At 42.6% G+C, this 24,944-nt stretch overlaps 1 protein-coding gene across 1 annotated transcript; it reads left to right on the top strand.

The window, feature by feature from the left end:
- Positions 1-23,604: 23,604 nt before the first annotated feature.
- LOC131809225 (cysteine-rich C-terminal protein 1-like) lies at positions 23,605-24,086 on the top strand. The gene has a single exon (XM_059136038.1). The coding sequence runs from the start codon at positions 23,605-23,607 to the stop codon at positions 23,893-23,895; it is 291 nt and encodes a 96-aa protein (XP_058992021.1). The 3' UTR covers positions 23,896-24,086.
- Positions 24,087-24,944: the final 858 nt, after the last annotated feature.

Raw genomic sequence — 24,944 nt, 5'->3', positions numbered from 1 at the left:
GAAAAAAATAAAATAAGATAAAAGCAGAGGAGACAAACCATAACCAACTCTTAAGTATAGGAAACAAACAGAGTTGCTGAATGGGAGGTGAGTGGTTGGATGGTGGTAAATGGGTCATGGGCAGTAAGGAGGGCACTTCCAGTGATAATCCCCTGAATATTATATGCAACTGATGAATCACTAAATACCCCTGAAACTAATAATATAATACATGTTAACTGAATTGAATCTAAGTAAAAATCTTAAAAAATAGGAAATCTTAATTTGTCTGATGTAAGTATAGCTCCTTTGGCTTTCTTTTGATGTCCATTAGCATGATATATTGTCCTCCATCCCCTCATGTTTAATCTGTAGTTTTCTTTAGGTCTAAATGAGTCTCTTTTAAGCAAGATCTAGATGGATCTTTTTAAAAAATCCATTTGATGTAATATGTCTTTTGATTTGCCCACTTAGTCCATTCACATTATTGAGAGATAGGAATTTACCTCTGTTACCTGTAGAGTTGGTGTTTCTGGTGATGTTCTGTGGTCCTTTCTAGTCTTTGCTGCTTTTGGTCTTTCTTTCTCCACTCAAAGATTTCCCCTTAAATTTTCTTGCAGAGCAGTTTAGTGGTCACGAATTTTTTTAGTTTTTGTTTGTCCCAAAAACTCTTTCTCTCTCCTTCTATTTTGAATGACAGCCTTGATGAATAAAGAATTATTGGCTGTCTGCACATTGATTATTTCCTTCTTTCTGGCCTACCAAGTTTCTATGGACAGATCTGCTGTATATTTGATTTGTCTTCCCTTGTATGTTAAGTGTCTTCTTTTTTCACTTGCTTTCAGGATTCTTTCCTTGTGTGTGTATTTGATGAATTTGTTTATGATATTCCTTGGTGATGGGTGGGTTTTTGTTGAATTTAATGGGAGTTCTCTGTGCTCTTGGATTTTGTTGTCTGTGTCCTTCTCCAGACCTGGGAAGTTTTCAGCCATAATTTGTTCAAATAAACCGTCTATCTCTTTATCTCTTCATCTTCTGAAACTCCTATGATAAAAATCTTATGTTTTACTAAATTGCTAAAGTCTCTAAGTCTACCTTCTAGCTCCATTATCTTCCTTTCCCTCTTCTTTTCAGCTACATTATTTTCTGTAATTCTTTCTTTACGTCACTGATTCTCTCCTCTGCTTTGTCTATTCTCATTTGTATGGTCCCCATTTGTGTTTGCATCTCAGTTATAGCATTTTTAATTTCAGCCTGACTAGATTTTAGTCCTTTATCTCTACAGTATGGGATTCTTTAGTGTCTTCTGTGCTTTTTCAATTTCAGCTAGTATCCTTATAATTGTTATTTTAAATTCTAGTTCAGACATTTACTTATATCTGTGTTGATTAAATCCCCAGACATGAGTTCTGCCCAGTGTTCTTCCTTTTGGATTGAATTCCTCTGTCTCATCATTCTGGCCAGGAAAGAAAAGAAGAAAGGGAAAGGAGAACAATGAAAACAAAACAAAACGAAAAGCAAGAAAACAAATAAAAACAAAACAAAACAAAAAAACAAAGAAAAAGGAAAAAAACCCCAAAAACACAAAATAGGAAAAAACAAACAAACAAACAAAAAAAACCAATTAGGGGCTCGGCGAGTTTTTGTCTGCTTGTCTGAAGAATCTGGATCTCAAAATAAAAATATATACATATTAAAAGAAAATAAAAGACAATGAAATTAGACAAAAAGGCAAAAAGCATACATGAAAAATACATATATAAACTTTAAAAATTAATAATAAATAAAAAGGAATGTGGAAATATTAGAAAATAATTGAAAGAATAATAAAAATTTAAAAAAATGAAGAATAAAAGTAAAAAGGAAGCTCGATCCTATTTCCTTAGAGCTGATGTTTTGCAATAATGCATGATCTATAAACTTGGTGAGAGCAAGTTGTTTGTCTTCTTGGGGAGAGACCTGCTACACTTATTGCCTGGCTGACTTTCAGTGGAAATGCCACCAGGGCCCAAGGCGGGGTGGTGCTTGGTGTAGGAGGCTCTGGCCTCCACTAGGTGGCACTGTTTTACTCCCTGAAGGGTTTCAGCACGGATGGGTGAGATGAAAATGTCTGAGCCTTGGTCTCTAGACTGGGTGCTGAAAGTTTTTGTTGTGGTTGTTTTAAAGATTTTATTTATTTGAGAGAGAGAGAGAGAGATAATGAGAGGGTAAGGGTGAGGGTGAGAAGGAGAGTCCCTGCTGAGCAGGGAGCCTGATGCAGGACTCAATCTGGGACTCCAGGATTATCACCTGAGCTGAAGTAACTGAGCCACACAGGTGCCCTCTGGGAGCTGAAAGTTTGCATCCCCTATTCTTCAGTAAGCTCTCACAGAAAAGCAATCATTCACCCTATCCCCCCCCCCCCCCCCCAGTTTCCTCTGAACCCTGTGTTCACCCTGCCCATGTCCCAGCCTTTTTATCTCAGGTGTGTGACCAAGTTTCAAAAAACTCCAAATTTCAGGGATGCTCATGGCCCCAGCCCACACTCTTCCTCCAAGGGAGAGTCTTAAAATCTTTCCATGCTTGCCGGCTTATCCCTGGAAAGTGGTCCCATAACTGCATGGTGATTTGCAGTTTAAAGCAGAATGCCAGCCCTCAGACCTGTTGCTCTCTGCTGGCTTCCCAGCTTCTATGCCTGGGACTAGCACAGCATCTTGGTGCCACCCATTCTTCCTGTAATCTATCAGATCTTCAGATCACTCTGTCACTCTTGGGATTCTGCCCCTCTTTGCAACCTGAGCATCTTTAATGCAGGCATGTTCCCCATGGTAGTGAACACAAAAGTTAAAATTTTGTGTTCTGTCATGCTTCTAATACTTTGTGGTAGCCTCTGTAAACAGGCTTCCTCCTACCACTGCATCGACAGCTATGTCTTTCCCAAAGGAACTTTCACACCTCCAACCTTCCAAAAGATAGTCACTTTTCTACTTGTGGACTTGCAGTGTCGTTCTCTCAGACCTCTGATTGATTTCTTGAATGTTCAGCATTATTTGATAACTACCTAGTTGTGTTTGAGGGTTGAGACAGGTTCAAGGTCCTCCTATTACTCCACCATCTTAACTCCAACGTGCTTAATTATTGACCTTTCTTCATTTCACATACAAGGAATCTAAGAGCAGGAGCAAGGCCCTCAAATGCAAGGCCAGAACCCAAGCATCCTGACTCCTCAGCACTGGCTGGGTCAATTCTGAGGTATCTCAGTTCTAAAGAAGGGGGAATATGTATTAACAGAGATGTCGAAGGGTTTCTCTTAAGATTCCATCTTCAATATGTCTTGTCTGTACCCCATTGCTGACTTCCTTCAAACTCACTCCATGAAATACTCTGGTTACTATAGTACGAAAAGGGTTAAGGAGGGGAAAGGAAGCCCACACTGACTGAGCATCTTCAGGAATCGTGGAATGAGTTCAGATTTATTATCTTATTGATCTCAGACCAATACCCAAAAGATAAGCAATATTTCTTCCATAATGATAGACTTGGCTCAGAGAAGTTAAATAACTTCCCCAAGACCACAGAACTGACAGTCAAACAGGAGTCTGACTTTAAAGGTTGGATTTTCCCATCAACCACTAGGGGGCATTTCAAGAGCAGAATGACCTGTTCAGAGAACCCCAGGAGGGCCTCTGGGATATATTTGTCCTCAGGCTCTCAGGCAAGGAATGGCCTGGGGTGAAAAACTGGAGAGCCTTGGATGGAAACCAAAGTTCCTCCAACCCCCTGGGTCCCAGGAAATCAGGTTTCCAATCTTCATCTATAGTTTTTCACTTAGTCTGTGGGGGCAGGATTACTGTCCCTAGAAGAATCTCTCCAGCTGGGGAAGGGTCCCCCATGGCTGCATTGAGGTCTGCACTATCTCTGTTTTCATATTCTGATTTCCTAAAGAGGGTGGGGGGAGACAAAACACACAGGAGAGGATAGTATATATTTACACAACAACTTTAAAATTTAAAGAGAATTTTCATATAGACTGTTTAAATGGAGTACCCTTAATATCCCTGTCAGAATTATCATGGCTGTATTCTCTTTCTGCAACTCCATAGAATCCCATGTTTTTTTGTTTTTTGTTTTTTTTTGTGTGTGTGTGTGTGTGACTCTCAGCACTAATGTGATATCCTGGTTTGATGTCTGTCTTCTCCAGTGAACCGTCAACTTCATGAGATCAGGAGCCACATGTCTGCTCACTATTTTGTCCCCAAAGTCTAGCATGTGGTTGTTGTTCAAAAAAATATTTGATTGAGTGAACAGATAATGGGCCATCATCATTCCCATTTTACAGATGAGGAGACTGAGGCTTCAGGAAGCCAAGTGATTTTCTCAAGTTTACCTAGCTAACTGATGGCAGAACAGGCATTCTTTCCAGATCCTAGGCTGAAGGAGTAGACAAAGGTATTGGTGGGAGATCAAACACCTCCAATCAGGCATGGCAGAATAACACCCATAAGTCCAAAGAGTGAACACTGAGTGTTACCTCTCCCATCACTCCCCACTCATTCTCCAGTCCTGAGGTGTACTGGCAGGGTCAATCAGCACATATTATACTGTCCTATATTTATTTATACCTTTATGTGGCTGGACACTGTCATCCTACACTTACCCAGAATGGAGACTACTTAAGCACATGTCTGGCCCTTCTCTCATCTCTATCTTGAGGGTCTGGCATACTGCCTGGCACCTTATGAGTACTCAAGATGTTTTCAAGGACTGAATGATTGACAGGTGGATGAACTTCCCAATAGCAGCTCCAAACCTCTTCTGCATTTGACACTCTTGGTGCAAAGTTGGAATGATTCTCCTCTGAGCCAGATGTGCCTGAGGGGAGCCATTATTGAGATGGTGATGATAGTGCTGTGTATAGGCTGCAGTTCCAAGGACTGTGAGCCTCTTAAGACAGAGCTTGTGGGAGACCTGCAGGAAAGTTACATGGGATCCACTGTTGGAAGGGTAAGCTTACAGAGGTTGTCTCATTCAGCCTTTCCCTAACCTACTCCAGGATGCACTGCTCCAGAAGAAGAGTGGCTGCCTGAACCAACTGGGGAGATTAGAAGACTTATTCCACAACCATCAGAGGAGTCCCACAGGGACAAGGCTGGTCACAAACATTAGCCTTCAGTTCATTCTGGCTTTCTCATGCTCTTTTGTCAGGACAATGTTTGTTCTTAGGACTGTTACCCAGACAGACACCAACAATGTCCTGGAAATGTTGCCTGTCAGCTATCATCTGGGGTATTTCCTGTTGTATATCCTGCCTTCCTCCACCCAGGCTTGCTGACATCATGTAATGCTGCAGAGTTATGTGAGGGACAAAGCTGCTTTTAGGTCAGCCTTAACTATTATCATCATAATTATTTAATTATGTTTCTGTTATTATTACTAACTTTTATTTTTATAGCATTTTATGGCTCACCAAGTACTTTGCTATATGTGATCTCATTGGATTGGGTAGCATATTAGTAGCCTCCATTGTAGAGATGAGAAAATTGAGATTCAGAGAAGCAACTGATATGTTCAAGGTTACAGAGTTAATAAGGCTGAATTCTCTTATTACTGCTGAACTGATTCTTCTTCCACTTTAAAGTTATCAGTGGCTTCCTACAGGTCCTCAAGTCTTGTACTTCTAATAGAATTTGCTCCAGTTACTCCTGTGTCTTGGATTCCAGTGAGAAACATGGTACCTCAGTAATGGAGGCCTACAGTGCTTCTGAGCCTAGTGCTCTAAAACAGTGTCCTTTCGCAGTGCTGTGGGTGGCTTGTGGGAGAGAGACACCGAAAGCCCCAGGAAAGGACAGAGATGAAATGACATAGGAACAAAAAGTTTTAGGGCACCTGCTGCATGCCACAAAGGATGCTTTATTGATTATCAAGTCTTTTGACCCAAGAGGCTTTCTGCTCTGGCAAGTGAGCATTCATGTCCAAGAGTCTTGGGATTGGTGGGAGGTAGCCTCTGTTCTGGGAATTTGATTTTAGCATCTCATGTGGGGTACCCAGATGCTCATAGAGGTCTGCACTACTCTCCCAGCTAGTTGGTGGCAACTGGTACAAATAGTGGCATATGGCTCACCCTTTACCCTCCCTCTCTCCTACAAATATTTAATGAGCATCTACTATGTTCCAAACACCTTGTGGGTCCTGGAGATTTAGCAATGACTTGGAAACCTAAAGAGATCAACTATCTAGCCCATGAAAAGTTTGGTCCAGGGCCTCAGCCCTCTCAGAATCAGAGACCTCCTGAGCACTAAGAATATTGTGATATCTGCCAGACACTGGCAGAAGTTCAGAAAGCTGGCCTCACTCAAAAAGATTACACAGAGTAGCCTCCTTGGGAAGGTAGTAACTAAACCCATCATATCAGAGGCCCATTTCTGCTCCTCTCAGACAGCATTATGTGAAGGATGAACAGTGGAAAAAAGGTGTCATTTTTCCTCATGATTTCCCCAAAATCTGTTGGGGCTCCTGTCACTCAACCAGCAACTGGCAGTGGAGGGGACACTTGGTTAGGTACTGCATGACTCTGTTAACATGTTACACTTCCCCAGGTCCTCCCTTGATTGAGGCATGCCCTCACTGGGCTGTTTGGTGAGTTGAGCTGGAAAGGGCATGCAGCTCTGAGGTTGGAGCTCTGGCTCTGACTTCTGGACAGAGAGAGATGGGCCAGAACTCTGACAGACTTTAGTGACCCCTAGTGTCCAAGAATAATGAATAAAGAATAAAGAATAACTCAAGAATGAATGATATCCCTCAGTTTGTCAGTTGCTTCAGTATTTAGAGTCTTCCTTTGCCTGGCCTCAGTCAGGGAGACCATAGCAACATGCTGAACAGAAGTGACTTCAGGCACAGTTTCCAACTGAATCAGGCTGAGTCAAAGTCAGAAGGTGTCCTATAGTGGCTACACTGGCCCTGTGGGTCTCCTCCCTCCCTGACAATGACAACAAGATATTATTATTCCATTCCTTTATTCTTCACCCAACAAGTATTTGCAGAATGCTATGAGCTCTTTGCTTGGCCTTGGAGGCCACACAGTGATGGGTAGTGTGAAGTACCTGCCACTAAGGAGCTTTCAGTATAGAAGCCGGGATAAGAGTTTCAGGAAGTCTGAGTATTTATTATGTTCCAGCCTCTGTGATACTCTCCAGGGTCATAGAGAGAGCACCCAGACCCTGAAGTGGAGGTGCTCACAATCCAAGAGGGGAGCCCAATCATGAGCATGGTACATGACATGTGTCCTGTCAAAGAGGTGCTCCAGTTCAGAAAGGCAGTGATGAGGTCCTGTCAGTGATGGGACAGGCTTCTCAGAGGACAGCCCTTGGTAGCATGTAAGAGTTGGAGAGGAAGGGCGTTCTAAGCTGAGGGTGCATCCAGGTGCATTCAAGAATGGTGATAATTTGGTTTGGCTGTAATGTTAACGTGGTACAGGGGAAACAAGTCTGTGGAGATAGAAGCTGTTAAAATATGAAGAACTTAGCATTTGGAGGTACTTGGATATTTTCCCCTTGGGCATAATAGGGAGTCACTGCAAGTTTTAAATAAGCTCAAATTTACATTTTTTAAAATGATGGGGAGGGTCTGAGGAAAGGAGGCAGTAGAGCTGAGAGAAGGAAACATGGGGCATTATTGGATGTGGGGGAGAAAGAGAGAGAAAACAGGATAACCCTCAGCCTTGGGTCTTCAAGTATTTCCTCAGAGAATGGAAGGGGACTGAGGGGGAGATGGTGATGGTGGGTTTTGTGTGCGTCAATAGCCGTCACTGTGGGCCACAGTTTTTGTCATTGGAAGTGGGGAGGGGTGACTGGGAGGTGGGGATAGAGGACAGGGGTTGAGAGGAGGGAGAAGCCTTCATCTTGCAGCAAAGAGGTCCTCATAATGGAGGACATTTAACAGAATGAGAGGGCCCTTGGGTACTGAGGCAGATGTCATGGGAGCAGAGGCTGAGCAGGGGGGATGAGTAGGAAAGGGTTTTGGAGACTGAACTTCCTGGATGGAGCAAACTGTAGTCCTAGGATGAGACAGTCATATTTCCAGATTGCTCTTTGGATTTTGGTGGAAGAGTCTGGCACAAAAGAGACAAGGAATTCTTGGTCATTTGGTCACTAAGCTAGAGACTCAGGCTTCTGGTAACTTGTTCAGACTCCTATAATGTGACATAGTCATGATCCACCTGTCTGCCAGAGACAGGAACATGACTGGGAAAGCTTGGCACTTAAGGCCTGGAGAGTCCAGGGTTGTGCTTAGCATAGGTGGTGGAGAACATATTGGAGGGGGACAGGGGAGAAGGCCAGATCCAAACTATAATCTCAGATCTGGTTTCCCAGGATATATGGGCATCTTTCCTCCTTATCACTATGAGATTCACTTTCTACATTTATTATTATTACTATTATTATTATTAATTATTATAAACAGAATCACCGCTATTTAAAGTAGAATGACATGTGATGGGGGAGAGAAAACTATATTTGTCAATCCAGGTTTACAAAGTTAAATTAAAATGTTTTAGGCTGTGGGCATGAACATAATTGAGTTTTGAGATCTCAAGAGGGAAGATGGTGTCTTTGGGTGGAAAGAATCTTTTTTTCTCAATGTAGGTACAAAGCTTGCCTTCGGCAGTCTTTGTAATTCAATAAACATTAGGTGCCTACTGTGTGAATATAATGGGGCAAGGGACTCATGGGTTTTGAGTGGGCACAAAAAGAAGCAGGACCCACATCCTCCATGCCCAGTTGCGGTCAAGTGCTAGACTCCAGGAGCTCCTTTGTCTTCTGGCACTGAGACTCTTGTCTGGGCTATGATGTCCCCTTCTTTCCAGTTAGCTCCATCCAGTATACCACTTACAGTACTCATGTTTTTCAAGATTTGGGCATTCAACAGAAGGATAGCTGATAGTTCTGGCTTCCAATGAGTTCATGACATGAACATATGGATCAGAGCAATGTTGAGCAGGATGATTAAGTATCCAAGACAGTGATTCTGACAGAGAGGGCTGCTAGTCTAAGATAGGTAAAGAGGTGGCATCTGAACTGCAGATGGAGAAGTGAGGGCAGTATTCAAGCCCCAGGAATAATGGGGCTGTGTGTAGCTCTCTCTGTGTGTCTTCAGTACCAAGCATGGGGCCTAGCACTTACTAGAAATTCAAAATATCTGCAAAGTTGAATAAATGCATCAAATACCACTTTTGTAAGGCCTTCTCTGATCTTTTCTGTGAATTTAGTATTTCTGTGCTAAGTTAAAAATTTTATCATCCAAGTCATGTGCATTCATTGCAGGAAAATTAGAAAATGTAGGTAAGCAAAAGGAAAAAGGAAATGCTCATGACTCCCCACCTAGGAGTAAATACATTAACATTTTAATACAGATCCATCCAGACTTTTTTTTCCTGTTTAGTTACATGTATTATATATAAATATAGAGTTATACTCAGGGAGACTTAGATAAATGGAATCAATGTATTGCTTATGCTGTTGTAACTTTTTCTTATCTAATCATCTTTGCTCATGCTCCTATTCTAGCAGATTTGGATATCTCTCTCTCCCACAGGACTGACAACTCTGGGTGGGTAGTGATAATGGCTTGTCTTCTGTGTTTTTCTACTGTTTAGCACAGGGCCATCTCTCTATAGGTCCTCAGTGTAAGCTGGGGGTTAAAAAAATGTCCTGCTGAAGACATCCATTAATGACAGCCAACATGGGTGATTGCAGAGGGAGAGTCCAGTCCCCCAGCATATGGAAGCACCTCTGCCTCAGTGTGACAAGTGTGTGTGTTTGGCAGCCAACTCCTCCCTGCTGTCTGCTCAACTCACCTGAGTTCTCAGCTTCCAGCCTCTCCATAGGAAAACAAGGTGCCTCAGTGCTTGCACTTCCAGGAGCCTCCATGACTATTTTTACTCTTTTGAGTCCCCACCCTGGATAGTTACTTACTTCCAAAGGGTAGGAGTCCTCCTTTCTCTGGCTATTCACTTCTGGGGCTTCTATAGCATTCCCGCCCCCAGCTCCAGCTATGGAAATGTTCCCAGTTGAGATAACACTGCAGCTGGCCCAGAGCTCCAGCAGCTGTGACATCCCACCCATTAGAGATTCAAGGGCAGGCAGAATGGGGCTGGCACAGGGCTGTGGGGTGAAGCTTTTCCAGGAAATGCTACTGGCACCTGGGGGCACCATGCAGCTGCAGTTCTGTGAGTCAGTCCTGGTATCCCTGCCTTCTCCCATATCTCTGGTATTCACTTCTTGAAGGTGGTGGTGCCCAGGCAGGCAAGAATATTGCTTCATGACTTGAGACCAGAACTGCTGCAGGGCTCTTCCAGCCAGCACTCCAATCACTTGAGGCAAAAAGAAAATCTCAAACCTCATTTTAAGGCCATATGACACTATCTTTTCAGAAGAGGAGTATTTATGGTCTGTTTATGTGCATGTTTTAATTGAGACATAATTGACATAAAACACTGTGTATGTTTAAGGTGTACAATGTGTTGATGTGATATATACATGTATTGCTATATATCGCTGTAGTGTTAGCTAACAAATTTATCACCTTGAATAATTATCAGTTCTTCTTGTGGTGAAATAATTTAAGATCTAGCCTCTTAGCAACTTTGAAGTATATAATACAGTATTATTGATTATGTCACTATGCTGTGCATTAGATCTCCAGGATTATTCACCTTCCAGTTCAAGTTTGGACCCTTTAACAACATCTCAATTCCCCCACCTCCAGCCTCTGATAACTACCATTCTACTCTCTGTTGCTATGTGTTGGGCTTTTTTAGATTCCATGCGTAAGTGACCTCATACAATATTTATCTTTCTTTGTCTGACATCTCATTTAGCATAATGCCCTCAAGGTTCATACATGTTGTCACAATGGCAGGACTTCTTTCTTTGTTATGGCTGAATAATATTCTCTGTGTGTGTATCACATTCTCTTCATTCATTCGTCTCTTGGTGGACAAATAGATTGCTTCCTTATCTTGGCTATTGTGGATAATGTTGCAGTAAACATGGGGGTGCAGATAGTTTTCTGATATCTTGTTTTCATTTCCTACAGCTATATACCTAGATTTGGGATTGCTGGATCATATAGCAATTTTATTTTCAATTTTTTGAAGAACGTCTGTATTGTTTTCAAAAGTGGCATAACCAATTTAAAAGTGCACAAAGGTTCCCTTTTCTCCACATCCTCACCAACACTTGTTCCATCTTGTCTTCGAGATGACAGCCATTCTAATAGGTGTGAGATGATATTTCATTGTGGTTTTGATTTGCATTTCTCTGATGTTGAGCATCTTTTCGTGTACTTATTGGCTATTTGGATGTTTTCTTTGGAAAAAGTGTCTATTCAGTTCCTCTGACCATTTTTAAAATTGGGATTTTTTGTTATTGAGTTTTATGAATTTTTAAAATGTATTTTGGATATTAACCCCTTATCCAATATATGGTTTGTAAGCATTTTCTTTTATTTCATAGGTTGAATTTCCATTTTATTGTTTCTTTTGCTGTGCAGAAACTTTTTAGTTTGGTGTATTCCCAGTTGTTGATTTTTGCTTTTGTTGCTTGCGCTTTTGGTGTCGGATCAAAAAAAAAAAAAAAAAAATTCTTGCCAAGACGAATGTCAAAGAGGGTTTCTTCCATATATTATACTCTAGGAGTTTATGGTATCAGGCCTTATCGTTAAGTCTTTAATTCATCTTGAGATGATTTTTTGTGAGTGGAGTAAGAGAGGGACCACAAACTTTTCTGTTTGTGGTTATCAAGTTTATCCAACACCGGGGTGCCTGAGTGGCTCAGAGGGTTAAGCCTCAGCCTTCAGCTAGGGTCATGGTCTCAGGGTCCTGGGATTGAGCCCTGAATCAGGCTCTCTACTCAGCCGGGAGTCTGCTTCCCCCTCTCTCTCTGCTTGCCTCTCTGTCTACTTGTGATCTCTCTCTCTCTCTCTCTCTCTCTCTCTCTCTCTGTGTCAAATAAAAAAATAAAATCTTTTTAAAAAGTTTAACCAACATCATTTTAAAATTCCAGTCCCCTGAGGACTCTAGACCTTTCCACCACTTCTCTGACAGAACATGCAGAAACTGGGTTAAAGGCCACTCTGATTTGAGGAATAAGCATGAAATCTAGAGCCCAAAGAGGTTGAAGCCTGGCATCTTCTCTCACCTGTGACCTTAGACAAATTGCTTGTCCTCTCTGAGGATCAATTTTCTTTTTGAGTAACAGGGGTGATGTAGTAAAAAGAAGGGCCATCTGTACCCCAAATGTTCATAGCAGCAATGTCCACAATTGCCAAACTGTGGAAAGAGCCAAAATGCCCTTCAACAGATGAATGGATAAAGAAGATGTGGTCCATATATACAATGGAATATTTCACAACCATCAGAAAGGATGAGTACCCAACTTTTGTATCAACATGGACGGGACTGGAAGAGATTATGCTGAGTGAAATAAGTCAATCCGAGAGAGTCAATTATCATATGGTTTCACTTACATGTGGAACATAAAGAGTAACATGGAGGGCATCAGGAGAAGGAAAAGAAAAGTGAATTGGGGGAAATTGTGGGGGGAGAAAAAGCGTGAGAGACTGTGGACTCTGAGAAACAAACTGAGGATTTGGGAGGGGAGGGGAGGTGGGGGGATGGATGAGTCTGGTGGTGGATATTAAAGAGGGCATGTATTACGTGGAGCACTGGATGTGGTGCATCAACAATGAATCTTGGAACATTGAAAAAAATTAAATAAAATTTAAAAAATAAAATAAAATGTATTTATAAGTGCATACAAATTATTCTTGGAACAGAGAAAAATCAAAACTATGATTAAAAAATACTTAGAGGGGCACCTAGGTAGCTCAGTTGGGTTAAGCCTCTGCTTTTGGCTCAGGTCATGATCTCAGAGTTCTGGGATCGAGCCCCCCACTGGGCTCTCTGCTCAGCGGGGAGCCTGCTTCCTTCTCTCTGTCTACTTGTGATCTCTGTCAAATAAATACATAAAGTCTTTAAAAAAAATAATACTTAGATTGGCTATTGTGGACATTGCTGCTATAAACATTCGGGTGCACGTGCCCCTTTGGATCACTACGTTTGTATCTTTAGGGTAAATACCCAATAGTGCAATTGCTGGGTCATAGGGCAGTTCCATTTTCAACATTTTGAGGAACCTCCATGCTGTTTTCCAGAGTGGCTGCACCAGCTTGCATTCCCACCAACAGTGTAGGAGGGTTCCCCTTTCTCCGCATCCTCGCCAGCATCAGTCATTTCCTGACTTGTTGATTTTAGCCACTCTGACTGGTGTGAGGTGATATCTCATTGTGGTTTTGATTTGTATTTCCCTGATGCCGAGTGATATGGCCACAATAGCCAAACTATGGAAAGAACCTAGATGTCCATCAACAGATGAATGGATCAAGAAGATGTGGTATATATACACAATGGAATACTATGCAGCCATCAAAAGAAATGAAATCTTGCCATTTGCGACAACATGGATTGAACTAGAGTGTATCATGCTTAGCGAAATAAGTCAAGCAGAGAAAGACAACTATCATATGATCTCCCTGATATGAGGAAGTGGTGATGCAACATGGGGGCTTAAGTGGGTAGGAGAAGAATAAATGAAACAAGATGGGATTGGGAGGGAGACAAACCATAAGTGACTCTTAATCTCACAAAACAAACTCAGGGTTGCTGGGGGGAGGGGGCTTGGGAGAAGGGGGTGGGATTATGGACATTGGGGAGGGTATGTGCTTTGGTGAGTGCTGTGAAGTGTGTAAACCTGGTGATTCACAGACCTGTACCCCTGGGGATAAAAATATATGTTTATAAAAAATAAAAAATTAATAAAAATTAATACTTAGAAAATAGTAATAATGAGAATATCATATTTTACAATCTGACGTATGAAATTGATGTAATCAGAAGCATATTTGTAACATTAAATACATTTTTAAATAAAGAAAACAAAAGAAAAATGTGATTGATACTGTAAGTTGGATCTATGCTTTTCTGTTAGAGTAATATTATTCATGTGAGAGTTGGTTTAATTCTCATGTAAATAACTACCTAAAATTATTTACCTATATTCTTAGATTGATAAATCCACTTTATTCATATGAATTTTATAAATAAACCAGGAGTTATATAAATAGACAAGTATAGCTTCATTTTTTTAAACTAATGAGTAACAGGGGTGATAATCCTATGTTCTACCCAATAGGGTTGTCGGTGAAATTCAAATAAAAATATGAATGCCAAAACACCTTATAAACAGGAAAATGCTCTCCATAGTGAAAGTATAAGAAGCCCCACTTCTTTTCTGAAAAAAAGGTACAAAAACTATCGTGACAATTCACATATGCCCCAAATGGTAACAATCTTTCCATCCTACTCTATGGAATTTATCAAGCCCCAATCTAGGAAATAGGTAGCTGGGAGATGACAGGCTGAACAAAGGGCCTAGGAATGCCAATAATCCTGACATCTCTGATTTCCACTTATCACTGATTCCTGTTGATGGGGATAATAGCAATAATGATAAGAATAGAAGGACTAACAGTTACTGGACACTTCCTATATGCCAGGTGCAGGGCTAGGAACTTTATAAACATTATCTCAAGGACTCTTCATATAACCCTATGAGATGGACATTGTTATTATCCTCATTTTATGGATGAGTATATAGGTTCACAGAGGTTCACACAGGTAGTAAGTAACAGAGGTGTAAGCCCAGGCAACATCTTTGTTTATCTTTGAGAATTTTCTTTGTTGTGTCTTTACTGAGTTTTCCTCTTGGCCAAAGACATTTTTTCAAACTCAGAGATGTGTTCCAAATATCAGTGGAAATAATTTTAATAAATGTAATTCATTTTAAGTAAATCATGGTCTGAAACTTGAATCTATTTTTAAATCTAGATGTGTATTTGATTCTTGTTGCTGCTATAATGAATTACCATAAACTTAGTGGCTTAAAACAACTCAAATGTATTCTCTTCTGTAATTCAAAAACCCAATATGGGTCTTTACCAGCCTAACATTAAGGTGTTGGCAGAGCTATGTTCCTTCTAGAAGCTCTAGGGGAGAACATATTTCATCACTGTTTCCAGTGTCTAGAATTCATTAGCCCATGGGCATTTTCAAAGTACATCACTCCAACCTCTGCTTTCTCTCCTTTCTCTCACACTGATCCTCTTGCCTCCCTCTTAAAAGTACCCTAGGATTACACTGGGCCCACCTGGATAATCTAAGATAATGTCCCTGTCTCAATATCCTTAACCTAATCACATCTGCAGTCTTTTTTTGTGTGTAAAGTAACCTATTCATGGGCTCTGGTGATTTGGACATGGCCACCTTTGAGGGGAGACGCATTATTCTGTTTATTACAGTGTGTATCTGAGTAATAGTGAGTAATGAAAAGAAGACAAATAATGAAATTACTGTCCCAATCAAATATTCCAAAATCACATGGAATAAATGGGAGCACCACTCAGTAGAAGCTCCCTACAGACGTGGTTCCAAGGCCAGGGTCTGGCAGTGAAAGGGTTGATCTACAAAGAACCACAGAGAAAGGCAGACAGCAGATAATTTTAGGGCCATTCAGGTCTGTCTAGGCTGGAGATATTCAGATGACCTGATGGGCACATCTAGTTTTGTTCACCATCAAAACCTGAGAGCATTATGCAATCCTACCTCACCAGGCACCTCCAGATTATGACTCAATTTCTCTGAGGAGTTTTCCTACAGGAAGAGAATATACACAACAGGCCAATATTTAACACTCAAATTTTTTTTTTTTTTTTTTGGTAAATTGATGTCATCAGTCTTTTGGGAGTTGCAGTGACTCAGAATCACCAGGATTGGTAAACTGAGAAGAATGAAGTTGGATTTCTGGCCCAAGGAAAGGCCATAAAGGTAGTACTGCCCTAGGGAGGGCTCTTGAGTCCCCATAGCAGGCTGAACCTTCATAATGTTGGACACTGCCTTTTGGATGTAGGTACTCAATTCTTGGTTACTGAGGGCAGTAGCAGTAAAAATTATTTCGAAATTTACTAAACATGAGATTCAGACAAAGATTCACCATGTTTATTCTGATTTTTACCACAAATTCAATAACCATGTTTCACAAGCAAATTATGTAAAATGTAAATTATGTAAATCTTGCTAGAAAAAAAATCACAAGAAGAGATAAAATATATAAGAGACAGGGTGCTGTGATAGAGGGCTGATAATAGGATCTGAATTCCAGATCTGCCTCTAAGTCTTTGTATGATTTGGGACAAGATTCTTCTCATCTCTGAGCCTCAGTTTCCTTATTTGTAAAATAAGGAGTGTGGTCAAAATCAATGATTCTCATCTTATTGCATATTAGAACCACCCAGTGAAATTTTGGAGACTGTCAATGCCCATCCCTCACTGGAATTGAGAACCATTGTGTCTGAATGATGACCAAGGTCCTTTACACATCTGTTCTATCATTCCATGAAATTTCTGGGATTTGTCAATGAAAATCTGGATTTGAATTTTTTGAAGACACCCATCCTTCTCATTGAATAGCAAATTCAACTGAACAAGGAAATGAAAATTGAGTGTCCACTGGAATGAACTGAACTGAATTCAACTGAACAAGGAATTGGAAGTTGAAAATTGAGCATTAACCTAGATCCCTTAGGGGTTTCTGCAATCAAAGACCTTACTGTGTGCCAGTTAGGTGACCAAATACTTATGAGTAAGAAGGTGCGTACATTGTTCCCTTCAAAATTTATCATACCCATGTATTAAATGGATAATTTCTTTAACTTTTATTGGGCTTCTTTTTCCAGAAATTCAGAGCCTGTGTTATGCCTCCTTTCCTGTATTTCTCAGTGAGAGGGCAAGATTTGGATCCTCTCATGCACAGAGCTCTAGCAGCCAAAGCAAGCTTCCTGGCTCCCCACTTGGTAGGCTTTATCTAAACCCACCTGCCCACTTTTTGCTGCCATTTGGGTCAGACAGCATCACATTTCACTTTTAATATTCATTGAGTGATTACTATGTACCAGACACTATTCCAAGAGTTTTATGGATGTTAACTCATTTAATCTGCAAAAGATTCTATGAGATAAACACTATTACTTTTCCCATATCACAGATGAAGACAATGAAAGAACTAATGTTACTTGTCAAACATAATACAGCTTGTAAGTGGGGAGATGAGATTCAAACCACAGACTGGTTCTCATGCTCTTAATCACTTACAAATAAGTTCAATGCCTTCCAGAAAGTGTTCTATAGCTACTAAAAATAATGCTTACAAAGAATGAAGAGCAACAGGGGAAATGTTTTTGTTTAAATCTTAAGTGCAAAGTTAGTAAGGTAAACTCTTACAGACAATACTATGATAAAGTTTGTGTAAAGTCAAAACAATACACAAATCACTAAAAAGCTATATGCAGTAAAGAAAAAAAGACTAGAAAAAATAAAATGGAGGCTGTAAGGAAAACAACAAAATAATGATCAGGCTTTCTTAAAATCTCATCCCACAGTGACAAGTAAGTACCATAAACTTTTTTTTTTTTTCAGCATAACAGTATTTCTTGTTTTCGCACAACACCCAGTGCTCCATGCAATCCTTGCCCTTTATAATACCCACCACCTGGTTCCCCCAGCCTCCCACCCCCTGCCCCTTCAAACCCCTCAGACTGTTTTTCAGAGTCCATAGTCTCTCATGGTTCACCTCCCCTTCCAATTTCCCCCAACTCCCTTCTCCTCTCTAACTCCCCTTGTCCTCCATGCTATTTGTTATGCTCCATAAATAAGTGAAACCATATGATACTTGACTCTCTCTGCTTGACTTATTTCATTCAGCATAATCTCTTCCAGTCTTGTCCATGTTGATACAAAAGTTGGGTATTCGTCCTTTCTGATGGAAGCATAATACTCCATAGTGTATATGGACCACATCTTCCTTATCCATTCATTCGTTGAAGGGCATCCTGGTTCTTTCCACAGTTTGGTGACCGTGGCCATTGCTGCTATAAACATTGGGGTACAGATGGCCCTTCTTTTCTCTATATCTGTATCTTTGGGGTAAATATCCAGTAGTGCAATTGCAGGGTCATAGGGAAGCTCTTAAAGAAAACATTAGGGCTTAACTCTAATATTTTCTAAGGGATGACCAGAACTGATGCCTTGCTTTTGGCAACTTCCTTGATTCTAGTTCCTCTACTTCACCCTCAGCATATGCCTGGTCCTTTCTACCTCACCTTGGACTGACCAAGAATGCCTTCTTTAGAACCATATGTGTAAGGAGAAGACATTGCTAGAATTCCTCTGTCCTTTCAAGGGGCTCATTAGTGCTGAATCAGTGTTATTTGTGAGTTCTCTTGGTATGTCAAGTTCAGGCAAGGAGAAAAGCCAAACCACCCACACTGTATGTATTAGATCTACTAAAATAACATCATTGAGATATCAAGCATTCTTAGTCTTGGTTATGGCATCATCTAAGAATGAAAAACCACATTAGATCATTGGCTTGGGCCTGGCATTTTATTTTGGATCTCTAATCTCATTCTAAAAGGAGCCATTTGATTTCCATCTTGAGTATTTTTCTTTGGATTTCCAAACCAAAAAGAGGAAAGATCTTCTCTTCATCCCTGAGGTCTAGAACACCAGTGACCTGGCTGAGGAAACAGGAAGCATAGCAAAGCTGTCTGTGGTGCTAACAGGCAATGTGTGCAATCCACAAAGCACCATCACTATCCTGGTGGCCTGAAATTCTCTGGGGACTTCCCTGACAGGCTAATACTTGACATGCTTATGGAGGGAGGACTTGGGTCCCTAGGATGTGAGGAAAGGGTAGTCACAGGTGTCCCTTGTGAAAGATGCTGTTTGTATTCCACACATGGCCCACACCTCCTGATACCAGGTCAGAGCTGAACCTGTATAAAAGTCAGAAGCTCCTAGGAGCACCTCAGTCCACCTACATCCTGGGTGATCTGCTCTGGTGCCTGAACCAGGTAAAGTGCATCTTGAGGACCAGGAGGGACTCTTGATGTTGGTGTTTTAAGCAGAGATTAACACTACAGGGGTTGAGAAGATTTTTTTTTTTTTAAGGGACAGAGGTAGGAAGGGGCAGAGGGAGAATCTTAGGAAGAGGGAATCTTTTAAAAAACATTTTATTTATTTATGAAAGAGAGAGAGAGGAAGTGGGGGGAAGGGCAAGCTCCCCACTGAACTGGGAGCTGGACATGGGACTCCATCTCAGAACCCTGGGATCATGACCTGAGCTAAAGGCAGACATTTAACTGACTGAGCCACCTGGGTGCTCTGGGAGAGAAGAATCTTAAGCAGGCTCCACACCCAGTGCAGAGTCTGACAGGGTCTCGATCTCACAACCCTGAGATCATGACCTGATCTGAAATCAACCTCAGCTGAAATCAAGAGTCAGACATTTGGACACTTAACCGAGCCAGTGAGACACCCCAGGCTGAGGAAAATCCTAAGAAAGAGACAGAAAAAAAAACGATTTGAATGGGAGAGTTCTGCTGGAGGGTGAGCCTGTGAGGTAGGAGAAGGGAAAGAAGGGTGAGTGTCTTTTTAAAACCAAAAGGAATTCATTTGAAATTATGGAGTTCCTCGGTTGAAACCTTTTGTATATTTCTTGTAACTGATTTTGGGAGATTGGGTTTAAAAATCTGATCATCATAAGTATGGAATCTCATGAATTCATAGTTCAATTTTAAATGTAGAGAAGTTATCTTGGGCTGGCTGAACTTAAATACTGTTTCATTTTTCAGCTTCATTCAGTTTCTGCTGAGATGTCCTGCCAGCAAAGCCAGCAACAGTGCCAGCCCCCTTCCAAGTGCCCCTCCAAGGGTACTCCTAAGTGTCCTCCCAAGTGTCCCCCAAAATGCCCCCCTAAATGCCCAGCCCCCTGCCCACCTCCAGTCTCCTGCTGTGGCTCCAGCTCTGGGGGAAGGAGCTGTTGCAGCTCTGGGGGTGGTGGCTGCTGCCTGAGCCACCACAGGCCTCGCCGATCTCTTCGACGCCGACACCAGAGCTCTGGCTGCTGTGGCAGTGGTGGCGGCCATTCTGGAGGCTCCAGCTGCTGCAGTAGCTCTGGGAGCTCTGGCTGCTCTTCTGGGGCCTCTGGATGCTGCAGCAGCTCTGGGGGCTCCAGCTGCTCTTCTGGGGGTTCTGGATGCTGCAGCAGCTCTGTGGGCTCTGGCTGCTGCTCTGGGGGCTGCTGCTGATCTGGGCCATGAGGAGCACTGACAAACAGCACTAGAGGAGCCAATGTGCCAAAGACCCGCCCAGCCCGAGAATTCTCTTTTTTCCATTTGGAAGAACAGAAGAGGATGCAAGAGTCTCTGAAATGCTTTGAGTTTCCCTCTTCCTCCCACCCATGTCCATTCCATTGTGAGGTCTAGAGGTTTAACCTGTCACTAGCCTGATTCCCTCTCAGACATAGATCTTTGAAGGACTCTTTGTTGGAGTTCAGTTATGAAGCTGCTTTCTCTGTAACAATAAAGCTCTTATTCATGATGTCACAGTCTCCTGATTATGTTTGTTCTCCTCTCCCATTCACACCCCTCCATCAATCCCTCTGCCCTTCCATTTTCTAAAGTGCAAGTGATTACTTTACAATTCAGTTTGAGAAGATTTTGGCACTGAAGCTTCTTAGACTTCTGGGAAACAATATTCACTTTTATGCTCTGCTTTGGAAACTTTAGCCTCGAAGGAAAGAGTCATGTCTGAGACTATTGGCCTGACTCAAACTTTGCATGAGGGGAGTCAGGAATGGGTTTTCAGAGGGAAGGATGGTGATACCCAGAAAAGGTCACAGTGATGTGAGATACTCTGAAAAGGAGGTTTCCTTCAAACATGGGTGATAGTTTAAAGACTTTATCTCCTAGTTATGGGGATAAGTCTCCTCAAGTGCTCATTCTGGGCTCCAATAAATAAACATACTTTACTTTTCTGATGGTTATAATCCCAGGTGCTTCCATCAGTTACTAGAGAGTAGGGTTGGATTTGGGGGAGTGAGTTTAGGAGGCAGGTATGAAATGCCTGAGTCCATTTTCCCTGGATCCTGAAAGGCTGAGTAAGGGTTCTGTACAGAATCAAAAGGGCATCCTCCTCTGCCAAACACTGTCTCCGTGTGGTTAGTGTGTGTGTCTGTGTGTGTGTGTGTGTGCACGTGCGTGCGTGTACGCGTGTGTAAGGGGAAACAGGAGGGCTTTAGTAACAGTGGTGAGTTTTCCATTTTCTTTAGGAATATGCTGATTTCTTCAGGAGATACTTAGAAAGTTTATGTAGGAATGATAATTCCAAATCAGCCTTTTATAGACCAGAAGAACAATTAGCTTTTCCTTTGATATGAGTTAACAGTGCTAGGTGAAGTAAGTTAGTATATGAGACAGTAGCAAGTTCATAGACCATTCCTGCACTTCTCCCAGTAGAGATCCCTTCTCCAAGATGCCTTGTTACTTCATCACTTCCTTCTCTATTCTAATAAGACCTTACCTCTTAGAATGTCTCACCTGTACTCACCAACAGGTGCCCCCAGGTATAAACAATCTGTTAATCAGGCTCTTAAAGTATGTTAGATGAAACTGGTATCTTTCATGATTGACCATTCTTTGTTCCATCATTCCATGCCCAGCCCCTTACCTCCAACCTGTCACTTAATCATCAACTCTTGAATTCTTAGTCTTGGGTTTCTCTTTTATCTTATGGTTGTGGGTGCTTTCATTCAGTAAGAAGTTCTGAAGCCAGTTGACCTCCAAACTGCCCCAGTTCTTAAAATCAGTTTCTAAAAGCACCATTTCTCATGGACATTTTGGACCTTAGGAAAGACCTGGCTTAACATCCTTCTCTCCCTTCTTCCTTTCTTTTCCTTTTCCTTCCTTCTTCCCTTCCTTCCTCCCTCCCTTCCTTTCTCTTTCCTCTGGACAGTGGTTCCAAGGAGGGCCTATCTTCAAAAGGATTTGGGTGGGGGCGGGGAGTAAGGAGCAAAGATTCCCACAAGCTGGCTTAGCATTTTGCAATTGGGCCAGGCATCCTGTGCACATTTTTCTCTTAGGCCTCCAGGGCTGTATGGGGATGGCAACCTGACTACATTCACGGCCTTTCTGGTCTTAAAGTTTCCATAACTTTGTCTGGGTTTTTCTTCCTGTTTCCAGTGACAGAGAGAAATCACCACTGGGATTCCCATAAGCATATCCCCCACCATCATCTTAACTCAGTGTTATCTGGAAGCTTCTAGATGAAGCCCAGCAGGCTTTTCATATAGCCTGTGGCCTGAATTGAAGAGCCAAGGACCAAGGGTCAGAGAGATGCAAAGCAAGATAATAAATTAGGTAAACTACCACTACCAAGTAAATGACTACACAGGGATGGATGTGAGAATGGGAGAACTGTGTGTGTGTGTGTGTGTGTGTGTGTGTGTGTGTATTGTAGAAGAAGCCAAAGAGAACAGGTCCTAAAGAGAGGTCCCAGATCCCACTTGAGCCCCCATAACTTCTAGCACACACACAGCCCTCCCAGCTATGGACAGTGACTTATTTGGAAAGTAAACATGCCACAGCAATCCTGGCACCTCTGTGAAGTGACTTGAATACCCATGTGCACCACCTACAGTGCTACCTGAGTGATGAATGTCTCTGGGATGTGAGCATCAGCTGACCATGTCTATTGGGAAATGGGTCCCTCCCAAGAGGCAGTGCCTGGCTGCAATCTTATAAAAGGTTCTCTGGCTGGACACTGCTCAGTCCACTGCCTAGCAAGTGCCGCATTCCAGTTGGAGAACTAATTGAGTCTTCCAGTGGAGCCAGGGTCTGGTAAGTGTCCAAGCAGGACCTCGGGGGTAGTTCTAGATTTGAAGGTAGAGGGTAGGAGGAGACAGAGCCATGCCATAGGCTTCAAGTGAGCCAACCCCTCATGGTACCAATGAGGACATGGAGGCCCAACTGGGGATGGTGACTTCTGCAAGGTTAGCAGAATGTGGCTAGAACCCTAGTCTTTGGCTCCCTGGACTAGGATGTATTTCCATCTTCTACACCACTATGTAGACTGTTACACTCTTTTCCCTGTACTTGGGAATGGGCCATAGGCAGGAATGACAACCAGGACATGATTCTTGTATTTGTGGGTTCTTTAGACCCAGGTAGCTGGTCCTTATGTGTGATTTGGGTATTTTCTAATTTATGGAGTGTTTATACAATGCTAATAGCTATGTGAATAGCACTTGAAAGTCTGTGGCCACAGGAAAATGGAAGAAGAGAAGAGAGCCAAAGGAAGAGTTTGGACTAGATCATGCAGATAAATTTCCATCATATCCTCTCTAGCTTCCACGGTGGAGAACTTGGGTGGTCCTTATTTTCCTCCAAGAAAATGGAAACCCATTGATTCTACCAGACTGTTCTCTGATTTATGCCTCTTTAACTCAATGGAAGCACCTGGTTGGGGTGTGTTTCTTTGCTTCCCCTCCTTTCTCGCCTGCACCAGGCCAGGCTAGCTTTCTCACAAAGCCAACCACACCTCTAAATCCCTGAGTTCAGTTGTTAGGGTGGAAAGGCCTGCTAGCGTGTAAAAGGCTTCTTGTCTTCCAGGTTCACTGTGACGAGCTGAGCTCCACCATGTCCTCCCAGCAGAGCGTGGCTTCCGCCAAAGGCTTTTCCAAGGGATCTTCCCAGGGCCCTGCGCCGTGTCCCGCTCCCGCACCCACAGCCTCGTCTTCCTGCTGTGGCTGCTGTGGTTCCAGCGGCGGTGGCTGCTGTGGCTCTGGAGGCTGCTGTGGCTCCAGCGGCTGTGGCTGCTTCCCCAGGAGGCGCCGCCGACAGCGTCGAAGCGGGTGCTGCAGCTGCTGCGGGGGTGGCAGCCAGAGCTCCAGCAACGTCCAGAGCCAAGGCTGCTGTGGTGGCTGCTGAGGCCCCCGCCACCCTGTGAGCTGCTTGAGGCTGCCGCTGAGCCCTGTTTCCCAACCCAAGTCCCTGCTGCATGTCACCATGCTCCTGCTCGGGGCTAGGTTGGGGTGTGCCTCCCTTCCCCGCCCCCCACAACCTACCTGCACTGGATGTTCCAAAACCCACCCTGTCCTCAGGCCCACCAAACACTTTGACCCCCGTTTAATTTTTTCCCCCCGGAATCTGAGCACCATGTGTGGAATATTGGACCCTACCGTTGGCAGGGCTTTGCACACAGTTGGTGCTTAATAAATGTTCATGTCATAATAAAACTTCTACCTCTCAAGAACTCTTTGTTTCCTATTGTTCTTCCATTCATGTGCTTATTATCGTGTTCTGTTACCCTGTCCACTACCTCTCACTTAGCCATGGCTTGGCATACCTGAAAGGGAGAAAAATCAAATTCATGTCTGAACAAGAGTGGCTTCCTGTAGTTAATTATGATAGCAGAAATCACAAATGGAGACTGACAGTGTTCTAAGGACTTGACGTGACATGCACTACCTCACAGCATTCTTACAATGACTCACTGGGGGTTTGTGCTTTTAACCCATTTTACAGAAGAGAAACCAAGGATAAGTGACTTGCTCAGAGTCACTCAGCCAGTGAATGATGGAGAAGACTGGATGTCCTACTCCAGGCTTATACTCCTAACTGCTCTGCTGTATTCCCTGAAACTTTCCAGAGCCTTCTGGCTGATGTGCTCACCCTCTGGCCCATCAGGCTCTGCACAAGCTGCTGTGTGGGAAATATCTGGATCTGTAGTTCTTGGACCCAAAGATCCAAGGCTTTGGAATCAAGCAGTCTGAGACTTTCTTTTGCTACAGAGGATCATCAGTCCACTGCTTTGATTGCTGGGTGAGGAATGTGCCAGGAGCCTGGGAAGCTCCCTCTTTAGGCCTCATCCACATATCTGGGGCCCGACCAGGAGTCATGGACTTCTGGGACTCTGTAGGGTGAGATGGGCCATGCTCAGAGCATGGCAATGTCATTTTCTTGAGGTGGCTGTGATG

The sequence above is a fragment of the Mustela lutreola genome, chromosome 10 (genome assembly GCF_030435805.1).
Source record: "Mustela lutreola isolate mMusLut2 chromosome 10, mMusLut2.pri, whole genome shotgun sequence".
NCBI classification, from domain to species: Eukaryota; Metazoa; Chordata; class Mammalia; order Carnivora; family Mustelidae; genus Mustela; species Mustela lutreola.
Note: the sequence above shows the minus strand (reverse complement) of the source record. Positions and strands in the feature narration are given on the sequence as shown.

Excerpts from the sequence above, each read along its gene's own strand:
- LOC131809225 (XM_059136038.1), top strand. The coding sequence starts at position 23,605 with ATGTCCTCCCAGCAGAGCGTGGCTTCCGCCAAAGGCTTTTCCAAGGGA.